The 15614-nt window shown below is 36.7% G+C and overlaps 1 protein-coding gene and 1 long non-coding RNA gene across 20 annotated transcripts in view; one reads left to right on the top strand and one right to left on the bottom strand.

Annotated features, from left to right (window-relative positions):
• Nucleotides 1-15614, bottom strand: part of LOC127501582 (NACHT, LRR and PYD domains-containing protein 3-like) — a 132109-nt gene that overhangs the window by 79024 nt on the left and 37471 nt on the right. For 8 of the 18 annotated variants that reach the window (XR_007926757.1, XR_007926778.1, XR_007926767.1 and 5 more), the window contains exons 1-3: nucleotides 3742-3757; nucleotides 3059-3162; nucleotides 208-335 (exon numbers count right to left, since the gene is read on the bottom strand). Coding sequence is in view for 13 of the 18 variants with exons in the window: in XM_051874147.1 (XP_051730107.1) it covers nucleotides 208-275 (68 nt within the window). In the remaining 5 variants the exon portion in view is untranslated. Of the gene's footprint in view, nucleotides 1-207; nucleotides 336-3058; nucleotides 3163-3741; nucleotides 5508-5875; nucleotides 6816-7200; nucleotides 7248-8163; nucleotides 8338-8431; nucleotides 8606-8754; nucleotides 10618-13925; nucleotides 14127-15129; nucleotides 15438-15614 lie in introns of those variants that run through there. The other 10 variants (XM_051873972.1, XM_051873887.1, XM_051874990.1 and 7 more) reach the window with 9 other exon arrangements.
• The window catches only part of LOC127508729 (uncharacterized), a 227056-nt gene that overhangs the window by 180753 nt on the left and 30689 nt on the right, over nucleotides 1-15614 (top strand). The window lies entirely within an intron of this gene.

Genomic DNA, 15614 nt, shown 5'->3' with positions numbered 1-15614 from the left:
TCTGTATTGTAAACAGGCCTTTACTGTACAGTTTCAATAACAGGATTCAGTCAACAATGAGGAACATTGAAAGTTAAGGTTCGGGGAAGTGATTCTGTGCCTCTCTGTGAATGTATCAACAATCACCAACTGCAGAATATTGTAATGCACTGTAAAGCCACTGTGGATTAAAAACATGACAAATGCAAAAAATGGCTAATGTGTCACCTGGGATCAGACGTCTTGGTTTCATCACCGGATGCATTGCCGCTTGATCCAGCAGATGGGGAACTCATTTTAGAGGGCCTGTCCTTCTACTTTCATTTATCAAACAGTGTTGAGAGATGATTTCAGACCTTTTATGTGGAAATACAGATATAAAAAAAGATACAGTAAATTTGTGTCGGTCAATTATTCTGTTCAACATAATCGGTACAGCAAATAAAATGCTTTAACCTACTGTTTACTGCAGTACAGATACATTAAAATACCCTTAATCCACTGTAACTGCAAGGCACTGCAGTCTAATTACCTTCTATAATATAACTACAGTACATCATTGTTGTTCAATTAGGGTATTACAGCTTAAGTTCAGTGCAATACAACTAGCTGAATTAATACAGTTCAATTCAATAGAGCACAACTGCACTGAAAAAAGAACTAGACCGTAATTACTGAGCAAATGAAGCTGATGTCTTAGTAACTGGCATGTTCAAAGTGAACAGAACTGCGGCTTTGCTATGTTTCTGATCTGATTGTGTGATGGTCTCATTTACACTCTATAATGTGACATCTTCAATATTTGTCAGTGATGTTTAATTTCAAACATAAATTTCATCATTTTAAAACAGTTGCTATCGTTCAGATATTTTTATTATATTCAGGTTCATGTAGCCTAATTATTCATCACTCTTTATTCAGCGTTTAATATTTGTTACAAGAGCTAGAAACAATACACAAAATATTTATAAGTAGTTTGCAACAATTTACAGCAGTTTTAGTATTTTAGCACTATTATGGTAAGTTAATGGTTAAGATATGATGTACAGTGAGGATTTTTAATTACCATGTTAATGGATAATACAAACTATGTTCTGTTAGTTCATAAGGCATGAACTAATTTGTATAAACTGTGAACAAATACTTTTAACCATGTAATTTTGAAAATATATTAATAAATGTGTAACTATATAGTAAAATGTCTCCCTTGACTGTATGTGATATTATTTCCGTATGTATGTTCATGTTGTGAACTTGTGACAAAGAGTATAAAGACACGGAGGTATGGGCATTTAATGTCAAAATATAGGCCTACATGTATTTAATCATTGCAAATCCTTGAACAAGTGAAACATGCATTTAAGCCAATGAGACATTTAACAACAGAAGGTGTATACGGTGAGTGTATGATATTTCTGTCATGATGTGGTGAAAGAATTTATATTTATATATTAATATTAAGTGTTTATCTGCTATAGGCTATTAAATCTGTTCACGTCTTTCACATTTTATCATGAAAGATTTTTTTTTTTTTTTGCATTTGTCAAAGAAATTTATCGTGTTAATATTAAATAAAAATTAATAAAAAACAATTTCGTTTTCAGGGATGTAAAGACAGGTTTTTCTCCAGAAATGCCATGATATGGGCTTATAATTTTTAAGTGTTTTAAGACGATTATTTGTTGTTTGCTTGTTTTTATTTTATTATGAGCAGTTTAAATATGTTTTAAACCTATTATTTTAGAAACGTTTTTTTTTATATATATATATTCTATTTGTTTTCATACAGAGAAACACACGTTTCACTTGTTCAAGGCTTTTTTTTTTTTTAAATGGTTATTTTTATTTGACATTAAATAGCCTACGTTACATAATCTAAGTATTTGTAACAATTTGAACATGAAGGAAATAATACGATCAAATCTACAGTCAAATGGGAAACACTTTACATGTTACACATTTATTAATATATGTTTGAATTAATACAAAAAAACTTGCACTTTAACACTTTAGTTAATTGTTTACTTCAACGATACTACAACTATACAAATTTTTTTTTTTTTATTAATTCAAACATATATTAATAAATGTGTAACATGTAAAGTGTTCCAAATAATGTAGAGGAAATAATACTATCACATTTAGTCAAATGGGAAACACTTTACAACACACATTAATTAATTAATATATATATATATATATATATATATATATATATATATATATTTTTTTTTTTTTTTTTTAAATAAAAACGGCATAGGCTATAGTTGTAGCCTATATCCTCGAAGTATAAACTACTGTGTTTGTATCCATTCATTGACATTAAGCATGACCAATAGGCTGTTTTAAAATTTTGCTCTTTTTTAAATCATGATATCTTATGCATATTATATGAACAGAAAAGTGACTTTATTTAAAAGTATTGTTGTTAAATATTGTAGACATCGATCCGATCAAAATCCTCTAAAAACAACTTATATTTAACAAAAGAAAAAATGACATGTATGGGTAGCGCAAATATGACTGTTAAGCCCCGCCCCTCACTTCCGTTCTGTGGCTGCGGGTCTGAAACTGAAGAATTCAGCACTGCCTTAGTTTGTACTGTGTCGAATGTACCACAATTAGCCTAGTTATTTTTGTAAGGGCGAGTCATGACAAATGATGAATCAACTAGCAGAATCGACGCTCACCGTTCACTGTTGTTTCTGATTAGGCCTAGTCCACACGTACACGGGTACTTTTATAAACGGAGTTTTTCCTCCTTCATTGCACTCGCCTCACGTAAACAAAGGAGATCTATATATGTATGGCAAAAATCTCCAGTTTGACCGTCTACACGACAACGCTGTAACCGGAGTTTCTAAAAATCTTCACCCTGGCCAGAGTTTTCAAAAAAGTTTGGTTTCGGTTACTGGATACTGCGCTTGCGTGTAGACGAACGGCCAAACCACATGAAAGTTTTGGAAATACCCGTGTTCGTGTGGACAGTTAAACTGTCGAAACATAAGGAACACAAACCTAAATAGCAGCTCGCTTTATATGACTGATAGTTTACATGAAGAATAAGTTCTTAACTTACCACAAAATATGCAGCCGTTTAAACAAAATGGCTTCCGAATGGCGTAGTAGCTTATTTTCTTCTTTCACTTTCGTTTTAACTCCACCCACCCCAAGTACAGGTCTCTGCAGGACAGTGATAGGACTTACCAGATCAGTGGGCGGGGTCATAAACAGAGGGGCGTTTTTGAGAGCTTTATCTGGTTTGTGCACGTCAGAGTGTAAAAAAATAAAAAATAAAATCGCGCTCCCTCTGTGGCGCAGAGCATCAACACAGTCTCAGGTACTTACCATAGCAGTGACTGAACACACACAGGCAGTAAGAATGGAAATTAAACAAAAGGAACAAAACACAAGGAAAAAATCATGTGGTTTAATAAGTTAAATAATAGCTGTTTTGCTGATAAAGCATGATAAAAATCATGATTTTTATCAAACCAACATTAAAAGTTGGCCTAAGATATTTTCCCCCCATCCCATTTCTTGATCAGCATGTGTTCTGATGTCCTCAATTACTGTACAGTATCATTATGACACATACAGAGAATCCATTTAATATCATCAGAGCTTTCAGAAATGGATCAGTTATCATCCTTCAAAATGTTTTTTTTTTTTTTTTTTCACCCATTTGTCTGGGGTAAAACATGGCAAAAGAAGAATTAAATTAGTTTGAGTTGACAGATCTGCTTGTGGTCAAATAGTCACCTGCGTGCGTGTGTTATAACTTGCAGTCGTTCCATGCGTCCCTCGTGTGTGTCAGACGTTTCTCTCACTCACGGCTCACAGCGGTCAGATGATCCAGACAGACTCCAGCTGTGTCCCACAGAGAGATGACTGTCCTGGACACACAGACTCACAGAGACCCCCGTCCAGCAGCAGAGACTCCAACAACACATCCATTCAGGACATGAGAGAGGAACCAATGTAGATGAAGAATGAAAACAGACTGAGAAATCAGAAAGACACATGAAATGGAGGAGAGCAGACAGTGTGTGAGTGTGACGTCTGCCCACAGTGTGCAAAGATTTATTGAAGAAATCCAGTAACCCAGTGTTACACTGCAGATGTTACAGTAAAGAGACATTTTCACCTGTTGCTTCCACTACTGCAATCTACTGAAGTCAGACTGATTCAGTCATGTTATTGGTTGTTTAGTAGAATAAAACCTGGAGGTTTCATTTAGCTCTTCCTACATGAAGCACATTTTTAGATTAACTGATCAAATGTTTTGAGAAAACCATTCCATTGATCATGCTAAATGATTAAATGTAAATGATCAGGGAGAAACACACTGACTTAACAATTGCTGACAATCCATCAGGATGAAATTGAGTCTGTGGATCCTCTGATACAGTGAGGACATCTACAGTAGCTTTTATAAGATCACACCAAATGAAGAGCCAGAGTGTTTCTACAGACCATCACCTTTGATTCACTGAAGTCTCCACTGATTCACACAATAACAACATTTGATACCTGATACCTGCATTCAAACCATTCAGAGAAGGAGCGACAAAAATCAGGATAGCAAAACAGCTAATGAAGAAGTAATGAAACATTAACCTTATTTCCATAACATTATTTCCCCTTTTGATAAAAACCTTTGCATTTAATAAATGAAATATAAAAGCTCAATTACCTCAAATGGATCAACATAATCTCCCGTCTAACAGAGCGTGTAAGAAGCATTATTCTGTGATAGTTCATCATGACTGTGTGAGCCTTCACAAAATATTGTGAAGGGTTCAGTAATTCATTAATTTAGTGTATCCGGTGGATCATGATGACAAGTGTGACTGATGTAGCTGGAGTTCACAAAACCAGTTAGAAGAAACTACATCTTCTGCGTTGTGTAGATATTGAGTGGCATTGGTCATTTATACATGGGGCAACAGGCTTTTGTGGGTGAAACGCCCTTAACTGTCCTGTCTCTCCCATGCAATCATGGTGCAAAAAGGTCCCCAATGCAAAAACAAACACAAATTAAGTGAAAAAGATTGCTTTAAACAAGAAAATGGTATAAAATAGAAAACATACTTGATATAAAAAAGCCCCACATGTTCTGTCTAGTAAACGTACAATATGACCACCCACATTTAGATAAAAGATAAAAATATAACTCAAATAGTAAAATTACAAAAACTAATAAGTTAATTAAAATAACATTATAAACATGAGTTAAAGGGTTAGTTCACCCAAAAATGAAATTTCTGTCATTAATTACTCACCCTCATGTCGTTCCACAGCAGTAAGACCTTCGTTCATCTTCAGAACACAAATTAAGATATTTTTGATGAAATCCGTGAGGTATATGACTCATCCATAGACAGCAATTTAACGACCACTTTCAAGGTCCAGAGAAGATTACGTATGAACGGCTGCTCATTATTGGCTGCCGCTGCACATGTGAGCAGCACGACGCTTGCGTGTGATGTTGACGCAGGAGCCGGCCAATAATGAGCTGGCAGTCTGACATAGAACCTGAAAGCACTGGATGTAAACAGCGTAGAACAATGACACAGAAGAGAAGAGATTTTTGAATAAAGTTGGAATTTTTTTTTTGTTTTTGTGCACAAAAAGTATTCTAGTCACTTCATAACATTAAGCTTTGTCCACTCCACCAAAGCATTTTTTCCAGCAGCCATTGCAGCCAGCAGCCATCATTCTACTCAATATATTTAACAATATAATTTCTATATCAGTTACATTAGCAATATGACAGAACATCTGACAATCACATCTCTTATTTGCACCTGTGGAAGTTGCTCTCTATAACTCATTGACGGGGAACATTGTTGATGCGCTGAACACCACTGTATTCAAAAGAGTGAAACACAGCCAAAGTCTACTGCTCTATATTTAATTGGCAATGATTAATATCCCTGTGAACAGCAGAATTTGATTCATTCATTTTCTTGCAACTGTGACTTTGTATCTCATAATTTGAGAATTTATTTCTGGTAATTGTGACTTTATATCATACAATGTGACTTTAAATCTCAGATCTGCAACTACTTCTCACACTGCAAATTTATATTACAATGTGACTTATTTTTCACAAAGCGACCTCATACATTACAATGTGACTATAGCTCACAACTGAAACTTTATTTTTTTGCACTTGTGACTATTAGTTGATGTCACAATTGTGAGACAGTTGCAATGAAAAGATTTGAAATCTCAATAACCTTTGTGTTTTTTTTTACTCTGAGGGGGAAATGTGTCTCTGTGGTTCATCACAGCAGGTTGTTAAATCTGACACAGAGACACTGAAGATTCAGGATAAACCCCAAATCCAGCATAGAGGGGTTCAGTGAATGTGGTGTTGAATGTGTGTATGTGTGTGAGTGTGTGTGTGTCAGAGACGCTGTAGAAGGACAGAGTGCCGGCCGACACATCCAGAAAGATGCCTATTCTACCAGAGCGGGCTGAAGGGCCAGATACATCAGTGCTGTTATTATTGAACCAGACAGTGTAATTCATATCAGAACAGTACATACTCCAGGACTGTTCATTGAGTCCAAACCAACAGTCAATCCCACTTTTCCTGCTGATTCCTTTATATGCCACTGCTACATGACCGGATCCACTCCATTTAACCTCCCAGTAACAGCGTCCAGTCAGACTCTCTCGACACAAAACCTGCTCTTGGTTCTCAAATCTCTCTGGATGATCAGCATATGACTGATGCTCCTTCACAAATGTTGTTTTTCTGTTGTCCTCAGACAGGATGAGTTGAGTGTGTGCTGTGTTTGGATCCAGTGTGAGATCACAGGCATCTGAACACAAGAAGAGAGAGGAGAACATCAGTGACACTGTTAAATATGCACAGGTGTGTGTGTGTGTGTGTGTGTGTGTGTGTATCTGGTAAACCCTACATTATGTCTCCTTAAAGAGTAATAACTGTAATAACTAGTAATAACTAATTTTTGTTGGGACATTTTTGGCCCCCATGAGGAAAACAGCTTATAAATCATACATATGTATATATATATATGTATGTATTTTTCTTTCAATGATTGGTAGAATATACAGTTAGTAGAAATCATTATCCACATGGAATGTTCTCATAATGATGCGTATGCGTGTGTGTGTGTGTGTGTGTGTGTGTGTGTGTGTGTGTATGTGTAGAGAGAGAGAGAAAGAGAGAAAGACAGGACTTACATTTTTGCAATCCTGGTCTGATCCTGATATCTCCTCCATGATCCAAACTATACAGACACACACACACACACACACACACACACACACACACACAAATTATATAATATGTGGGAAGATTGTTATAATTGCAAATAAAATTGTGAGGCTTTTAATTCGAGTTCCCACAAAAATGTAAATTCTGTCATCATTTACTCTCCCTTATGTCATTCTAAGCCCATCAGACCCATCAGATTGATCTCTGACACACAAATGAAGATATTTGCCCCTTTGATCACGAAAATGAAAGTGCCCTTTCAAAAACAATTGATTGTCTCAATACATACACAGACTCTCCACTATACAAAATGATCATCGCTATGATTCTTCCACTGACTTCACACTCCGAATCACTATTCCTGTCAGTGTTTGCTTAGTAATTTGATTATGAATTCTTTTGCGGGGGGTTGTGTTTAAGGCTTAAGGGGTTAAGATTTTTTTTTTTTGTGAATATGGCCCATGGTTTTGCTTCTGTCACATGAACCACCGCATTGCACACCAGTGTGCCCAGACCAGAGACAGGATAGTACAGAGTCAATTATGCCTAAGTCACACAGACCACAAAACATTGCAATCAAACATTGCAAACAAAAGACAACAAAAAAAGTGTTAAATAAGTACTGCAAATTGTGATAGCATTTAACCCTCTCTCGAATCCTAGTAGGACTTTAAAAATATATTGTTGTGGTATGTGGTTATAGTAATTTGGTTTTTCTTCAAGTTAATTTGTATTAGTCCTCTAGTTTTACACCCTCAAAATTTGACTGTTCAGTGTTTTTTCTTATGAGAGATTTATGGATTAAAGCCAGTTAAAAAAAAAGTAATGATACCATAAAAAAATATTTCACTAGCAATTTCTTAACAAAAGATCCCTCTTAGGTGACCTCCATCACATACAGATATTTGAGTCATTACTGCTAAACATACTTGAGAATCTGCAGTGAGCAGTTTGGATCATTTAGTTTGTCGTTGAGCAGCTGGACTCCTGATTGTCCTGGGTTATTGTAGCTCAGATCCAGCTCTCTCAGGTGTGAGGGGTTTGAACTCAGAGCTGAAGACACATAACCACAGCCTTCCTCTGTCACCATACAGCCAGACAACCTACAGTGGAACACACACAGTCAGATAATCTACAGACACGCATCAACACTATGACCGGCTAACCGTACATTATCCCTTATATATTCTTAAATACCTCAGTATCTCCAGCTGACATTTTGGACTCTTCAGACCATCAGAGAACAGCTTCACTCCTGAATCCTGTAGATCATTGTTACTCAGATCCAGCTCTTTCAGGACAGAGTGTGAGGATTGAAGAGCTAATGACACAATTTCACATGACTGACTAGTGAGATTACAGCCAGCAAGACTGAAAGAGAGTAAAACACATTAAAATTGAATTCTTATCCTCATTCTTCACCTGTATTGCCATATCTTTTTTTTTTTTTTTTGTAAACGACATTCAAATTAAATGACTAAGTCACAATTTAAGACATTAAGACATGATTTAACACTCACAGGGCTTTTGTGCAGTTGATCACAGCTGGTATCAGTCTGCTTCTACCCTCATCTGATGTGTTGTATTTCTTGAGGTCCAGCTCATCCAGCACTTCCTCTGACATATGAAGCATGTAGGTGATTGTTGAGCAGTGAGCAGGAGACAGTTTCTTCTCTGAGTGTTTGTCTGATTTCACAAACTCCTGAATCTCTCTGGACAGAGTCTGATCTTTCACCTCCAGCAGACAGAGTAACAGATTGATGGATCTTTCAGTGGAGAGTCCATGTCCATCTTTGATCTTCTCTTTAATATACTGTGTGGTTCTCCTGATGCTCTCTGAGCTGTTCTCTGTGTGTGTCAGTAGATCCTGTAAGAGTCTCTGATTGGACTCCAGTGAGATGCCCAGCAGGAACCGCAGGAACAGATCCAGGTGTCCATTTTCACTCTTAAGAGCTTTATCTGTTGCATCCCTATGCAGATTATGCATCACATCACAAAACTGTAATATGTCAAAATTTTTGATAACATAATGATAAAATACATAGAAAGCAGCGAGAAACTCCTGAACGCTCAAATGAATGAAACTGTATATTTTCCTCTGATGAATCACAGATTCCTCCTTAAAGATCTCAGTGCAAATCCCAGAATACACTGAGGCGTCAGTGACATCTATGCTGCTCTCTCTCAGGTCCTCCTCATAGAACATCACATTGCCCTTCATCAGCTGTTTGAAAGCCACTTCAGCAAGTTTCACCATCACTTCTCTGTTGGACTGCAGCAGTTTCTCTGGATCTCTTTCTTCATACTTCTGATTCCTCATGTTGATCTGAATCAGCAGGAAGTGGATGTACATTTCAGTCAGAGTTTGAGGGATTTCTGCACTCAGATCTTCTTTCAGTAGCTTCTGAAGCACAGTGGATGAGATCCAGCAGAAGACGGGTATGTGGCACATGATGTGGAGGCTTCTTGCTCTTCTGATGTGTGAGATGATTCTGCTGGTTTGATGTTTGTCACTGATTCTCTTCCTGAAATATTCCTCCTTCTGAGGCTCATTGAATCCCTGAATTTCTGTCAGACGGTTGATGTATTTGATGGGGATCTGTTTGGCTGCTGCTGGTCTGGAGGTGATCCAGATGAGAGCAGAAGGAAGCAGCTCTCCTGTCATGAGCTTTGACATCAACACACCCACTGATGAAGTCTCAGTCACATCAGAAACTTTCTGAGCATCTGAAAACATCAGTGTCATTCTGCTTTCATCCAGACCATCAAAGATGAACACAACTTTACACTCCTCATAAATCTTTGAGTCCAGATCTTGAAGTTCAGGATGAAAGTCCAGCAGAAGACTATGAAGACTGTACTGATGATCTCGGATCAAGTTCATCTCTCGAAATGGAAGCACAAACATGAAATCTACATCCTGATTGGCTTTTCCCTCGGCCCAGTCTAGAATGAACTTCTGCACAGAGACGGTTTTTCCGATTCCAGCGATGCCTTTAGTAAGAACAGTCTTGATTTGGTCTTTCTCCTCACATCCTGGTTCAGGTGAGGCTTTAAAGATGTCATTGCAGTTGATTGGAGTGTCTTGTGAGTGTTGTGTTCTAGCTGTCTTCTCCATCTGTAAAACCTCATGTTCTTCATTCACTCCTTCTCTCTCTCCCTCTATGATGTAGAGCTGTGTGTAGATCCTGTTCAGGAGGGTTTCATTCTCTTGGAGTTTCGTTCCCTCAAATAATCTCTCATACTTGTTCTTCATGCTGGTTTTGTGCTGGTCTTTGACTCTCTGCAAGTCTCCAGTCTCCAGTGTGTGTGTCTGCAGGGCTGCTTCAGTTTTGTCTTGCCTGATATGGATCTGAGAGCGGGATGAAGTGGATGGCACAGATCTGATCACAACATACAAAAGACACAACATCAACAAACTTTTTGAATGATAAAGTTCACACAGCATTATAAATCTAAATATATTATATATACTTTCAACTTAAATTTTCTAATCTTAAAACAGTGCCAATTTTAATCCTACCAAGTGTTCAAGGTTTGTTATGAGGATATTATAGCCCTGTTTCCACCGCAGGAACTTTCCCCAGGAACTAGGGACTTTGGGGTGGTACTTGGTGTGTTTCGACCGCAGGAACCAGGGTCTAAATAAAGTTACAGGTAAAAATTCTCCCATCAAATCGTCCCTGCTTGCAAGGTAGTACTTTTTCACTGGAAGCACTGAATATGCTGATTGGTTGAGTTTACGCAGCATTTTTAAAAGTCGGTTGCGGTGTGTGCAGTAAGAGTTGTTTGCTATTCAAATCAACATTGAAGGTTAAAAATATGACAGAAGGACCGACGATGAGGTTCAGGCTTTATTAAGCTTATATGTGAACGACGAAATCCAGCGGGAACTGTAAAGTCGCGTGCAGTCCAATGTCACCGGACTAATCTTCACGGTACTTTAGACTGCTATGGAAACGCAGATAGCAACAGTTCCTGGAACCATGTTACGGGTAATTTTGGTGAAAACGAGGCTTATGTCATCGATATCGAATACTAAGGCCAGAAAGATAATGCTAACACTTTATTTTAATGTCTTTTAACTAGTTGCTTATTGGCATGCATACTACTAGAATATTGGGTATTTATTAGTACTTATTAAGCACATATTAATGCCTTATTCTACATGACCTTATTCTAAATTCTTAATCCTACCCAATACCTAAACTTAACCACTACCTTACTAACTATTAATAAGCAGTAAATTAGTCTTTTATTGAGGGTTGAAGTTAATAGTTTATATGTGTTCCCTATACTAAAGTGTTACCAAGATAATATTTAGTACCAAAGCTGACTTGGTACTCAGCACTGCAGATTGGAACCTGATTGGAAAGTCTCAACTTTAGCAGTTATGTTTACGAATGATAATAAATGTTGCAAGATTACGTAAAATAGAAAATAGGTAAATAGAAATAGGTCTAATGTTATTCATGTCCTCTGGAGCTAAGTTAGGTATCTTTAAAAGTGGTCACAACGGCATGCTTAAAATCTAGAGGGCATGTGACCTTAGTCAGGCACTTGTTAATAAAAAAACAGTAAGCTGGGTAATAGACATTTAGAGATTTGCTTGAAAAAAAAAAAAAAGACTGGGAATAACATCATTAGGAGAAAAAGTAGATTTTAGTTGTTGTTTAAATATCTTTTAGAGCTGATGAGGTGGTGGGTTCTAACTCCCTACGAATTGAGACAGGAAGATCAGATGGATCATATTCATTTGAATAATCTGGGAACACTGATCAGTGATCTGGATGAAAAAAAAAAAACAATGAGTGTGATTAGTAAAATGATCTAAATCTCACAGTAGTAATTTACATTATAATAAAGGTTTAAAACTTATGAGGATTCTGCTCTCCTTTTGAGGGGTGTGTCTGCCTCAAGGCCTCTGGTGAGAAAAATTTCCTGCCCCAAAACAAGTGTGAGCCTTGGGTAATGGGATCCTGCTCAACCAAAATTCTACAACTTAGATTTAAATATTTCTTTGTTTTGGGTATTTAAAGGAAACTGGCAAGATATTTATTGGGTTTATAGAAATGTATAAAAAAATACAGCTCAGGGTTGTGTGAGTCTCTCAAGAGAGAGTTTCTGCACACAAAAACACTCACATACTACTATTGGTACACATATGTCACTCTTAGATTCAAAACATTTTAAATAAAGAAATTTTCACTGCATCAGCAACTACACAATCACCATCTGTTAAATAAAACGACATGCAGCATATCATCAATTTTTCTTGATCTTCTCCTGAACTTAAGCAAAGGCTCTACTCTTCAGCGCAATAGTGACCCACACAACTCAATTTTACAGTAAACTACTGGCAACAGTGTTGCCACTAACAGTTTTTTTAACTTACAGTTTGTTACTGTTAAAATACATTTTGTGGGTGTGTCTTTTATCTTACACCTTTAACCCTTTCAACCCCACAGGAACATCCTCTAGTGTCCACACTACAAAGAGTAAAAGTAACATTGATGCTGTGTTGCAGTGAGATAATTAAGTTAATATGTAAAAGATGATTGAGCATAAATGATGAACACCTGCTGTTAACAAGCAGAATCACTGAAAAGAGGAACAAGAACGAAAAAAATGTCTTCCAGTCGTTACACATTATTGCACTTATTACTGACCAGTTGAACTTTATTTCTACAGAAGATCTTATTGAGAATTAACAGAAGTTTAGATGTTGAAGTTTTTTTTTCGAAAATGTTTGGTTTGATGTCACCATTGATGAGATGAGTGTTTGCTTTAGTTGAGCTCTTGACCCTTGACTTTTTATACATCAGTTTTTTGTTTTTTTCTCTGGCTGCTTAAACTATTTTTGCAAGCCACATTTGTTATAGCAGAAACAAATGTGGAAAAAAAAAATCACTGAGTGCTGATAGTTGTGTTGATGAAGATATAAACATAACATAGTCTCTTGATTCATTGAACTCATACTGTGTTTAATCCCTTGTGTTACATTATTAACAGACTAAAATTTTACATTATCACCACTGTGAAGCCACAGCAAGAGTTCCAACAATAATCAGTTTAAAATATATTTTTTTTTAAACACCATGCACAAGAAACAGCTGCATCATTATTTAGACACACAAATATCAGAAATCAGCAGATCAATATAAACAATGGTGGCAGTAAAAAAGTAAATATACATGAGGTTTGACTGCACACTCACTTGCAGAAAGTTTTTATTGACCAACGTTTCGTTGTTTTCACAACAAACAAAAAACCTGATCAACTTCATGTTGGCTTTTTCCTCCCATAATAAACATGTTTTATAAACACTCAGTTACAGCAGCCAGAGAAAACTAATGTTAAAGAATCAAAAGCTCAACTAAAGCAGACACTGGTCACCACGATGGTGACTGAAGTTAGTTGTAGTTATTGTGTTTCTGCTTGTCTCTTTTCTTTGTTTCTCTGTCTTTCAGTGATTCTGCTTATCGGGTGTTCATCAGTGTCTGAATTTACTCACTTCTTTTCATTCACTCTGTCAAGTGGACTATATTAGTCAACTAATGTAGGGAATAGTAAATGAGGGTATAGGGTGTGATTTAGAACACAACCCAACGTGTTGCTCTAGGTAGCTTGAATGCACTGCAAATTCATTTGAAAGCATCTACCAAATGCATACATGGGTATCTTACTGTACCTGGGGTCAGAGGTCATGGCTCCATCACTGAAAATAATGGGGTTGCGCATGGACTGGTCACTCTTCATTGACACACAGCTGGATCCTGCACCATACTCTTCTTTCTCCTTCCTGTCCTCCTTTATCTCCTCACAGTGATGCATTTTGGATGTGTGTTCCCCAACTCTTTCTCCTGATTTAAGTCATTTAATTGCTAATTACCTTCAAAAGGACAATAAAAACAAATTTACAGTAAAACTGACAACAATCATGTTTCATCTCTCAGATTCATGGAGTAAAACAGTACTTTTTAAGCTCCATTGCTCTTTAAAATCTTTTGAAGAAAGCTTTCGTTTTGTGTCCATCATTCAGCCTGTTTTGAAGTGTATCTTTCAATCCTCTGCACAGATTCCAATTCACAAAAAAGAATTAACAGAAAATGGATCAGCACTGAGCTCACCTGAGTTCATCATGAGATGTAAGACAAAAAAAAAAAAAAAAAAAAATGTTTTCAAAGATGAAGGCATCATTATGATTTGTAATACAAAAAAATGTGTTCTTAGATAAGGGAATTATGTTTTGTTTTATTGTAAATCAATTACATAATGCTAAACTTCCATTATACAAACTACTGGGAGACCACAGGATATTTATTCACTGCACTGTATTAACAAAAAGACCGATAATATGAAGATTTTTATTGTAAAGTATTTTTCCAAAAGTAATTTTAAATAGTATTTTTGCACAGACACTGTAGTGCAGAAACCTCTATTAGCTCACCATGCGCACTCACTAGATTGTCTCATTCTAGCCTTCATGCTGTCTTCATGCATTACCTGAAATTCTACTTCCTACTTCTAAAGCCATACAGTAATTATGAGTAAGTCATGTTCAAGTGTTGCTACACACATGAAAGCCAGGTTTATTGTAGGTTCATTGCTTATTTCAAATTCAAATAACATGCAATTATACAGGTGTAAAGAAGTCTAACATGTGCACAATCATTCATTAAGTGGCATGGCATCTTAGAAGCCATTGGCACAAGCTGCTCTGCTTAGTTATGTCACCATAGTGTGGCACCTTCAGTAGTGACTGATGAGTTGAGCAGCTGCTGATCACCCAAAACACACGAAATCTATCATTGGGCATTATGAATACCGCATTACGTAACAGTCGTATTTCTATTATAGCCTGCATTGTGATAAAGAATAACTTCTGAACTTACCACAACATGTACCGGAGTTAAATACGCTGGGTGTGTTTTGTTTTATACCTCCGGACTGGCGTCGCTTCCGTCTTTTCTTTTACTTTTGTTTTCTGGTCACATACGCGGTGACTTAGGGTGTGTTCCATTCAACCGTCAGTGCGAAGTGAACTTCACAGGGTATTCCGCCATCTTAAACGAGATTCCAATCCGAAAGAAGCGTAAATTACGTGTTCAGTTAGATCTCCAAGGGCACTGCAAAAGGCATAGGGTGAGGGTACATCGATGGGCTAGAGAACGCCATCACAAGTGGAGAGTGGAATTTCACCACCTGTCATTGCGTATTACCACAATCGTCTACTGCAAGAATTTTAAATGAAAAAAAAAAACGCCGGAAAGGAACTATCATGATTATGTTTAAATAAGAAAAGACACATTGTAAAATAATGTTTATTTCAATATTTAACATGCAACAGACATTTATCACTTAGCATAGTTCAGCTTCA

The sequence above is a fragment of the Ctenopharyngodon idella genome, chromosome 1 (genome assembly GCF_019924925.1).
Source record: "Ctenopharyngodon idella isolate HZGC_01 chromosome 1, HZGC01, whole genome shotgun sequence".
NCBI lineage: Eukaryota > Metazoa > Chordata > Actinopteri > Cypriniformes > Xenocyprididae > Ctenopharyngodon > Ctenopharyngodon idella.
The sequence above is the reverse complement of the archived record's forward strand: the minus strand, read 5'-3'. Positions and strand labels throughout refer to the sequence as shown.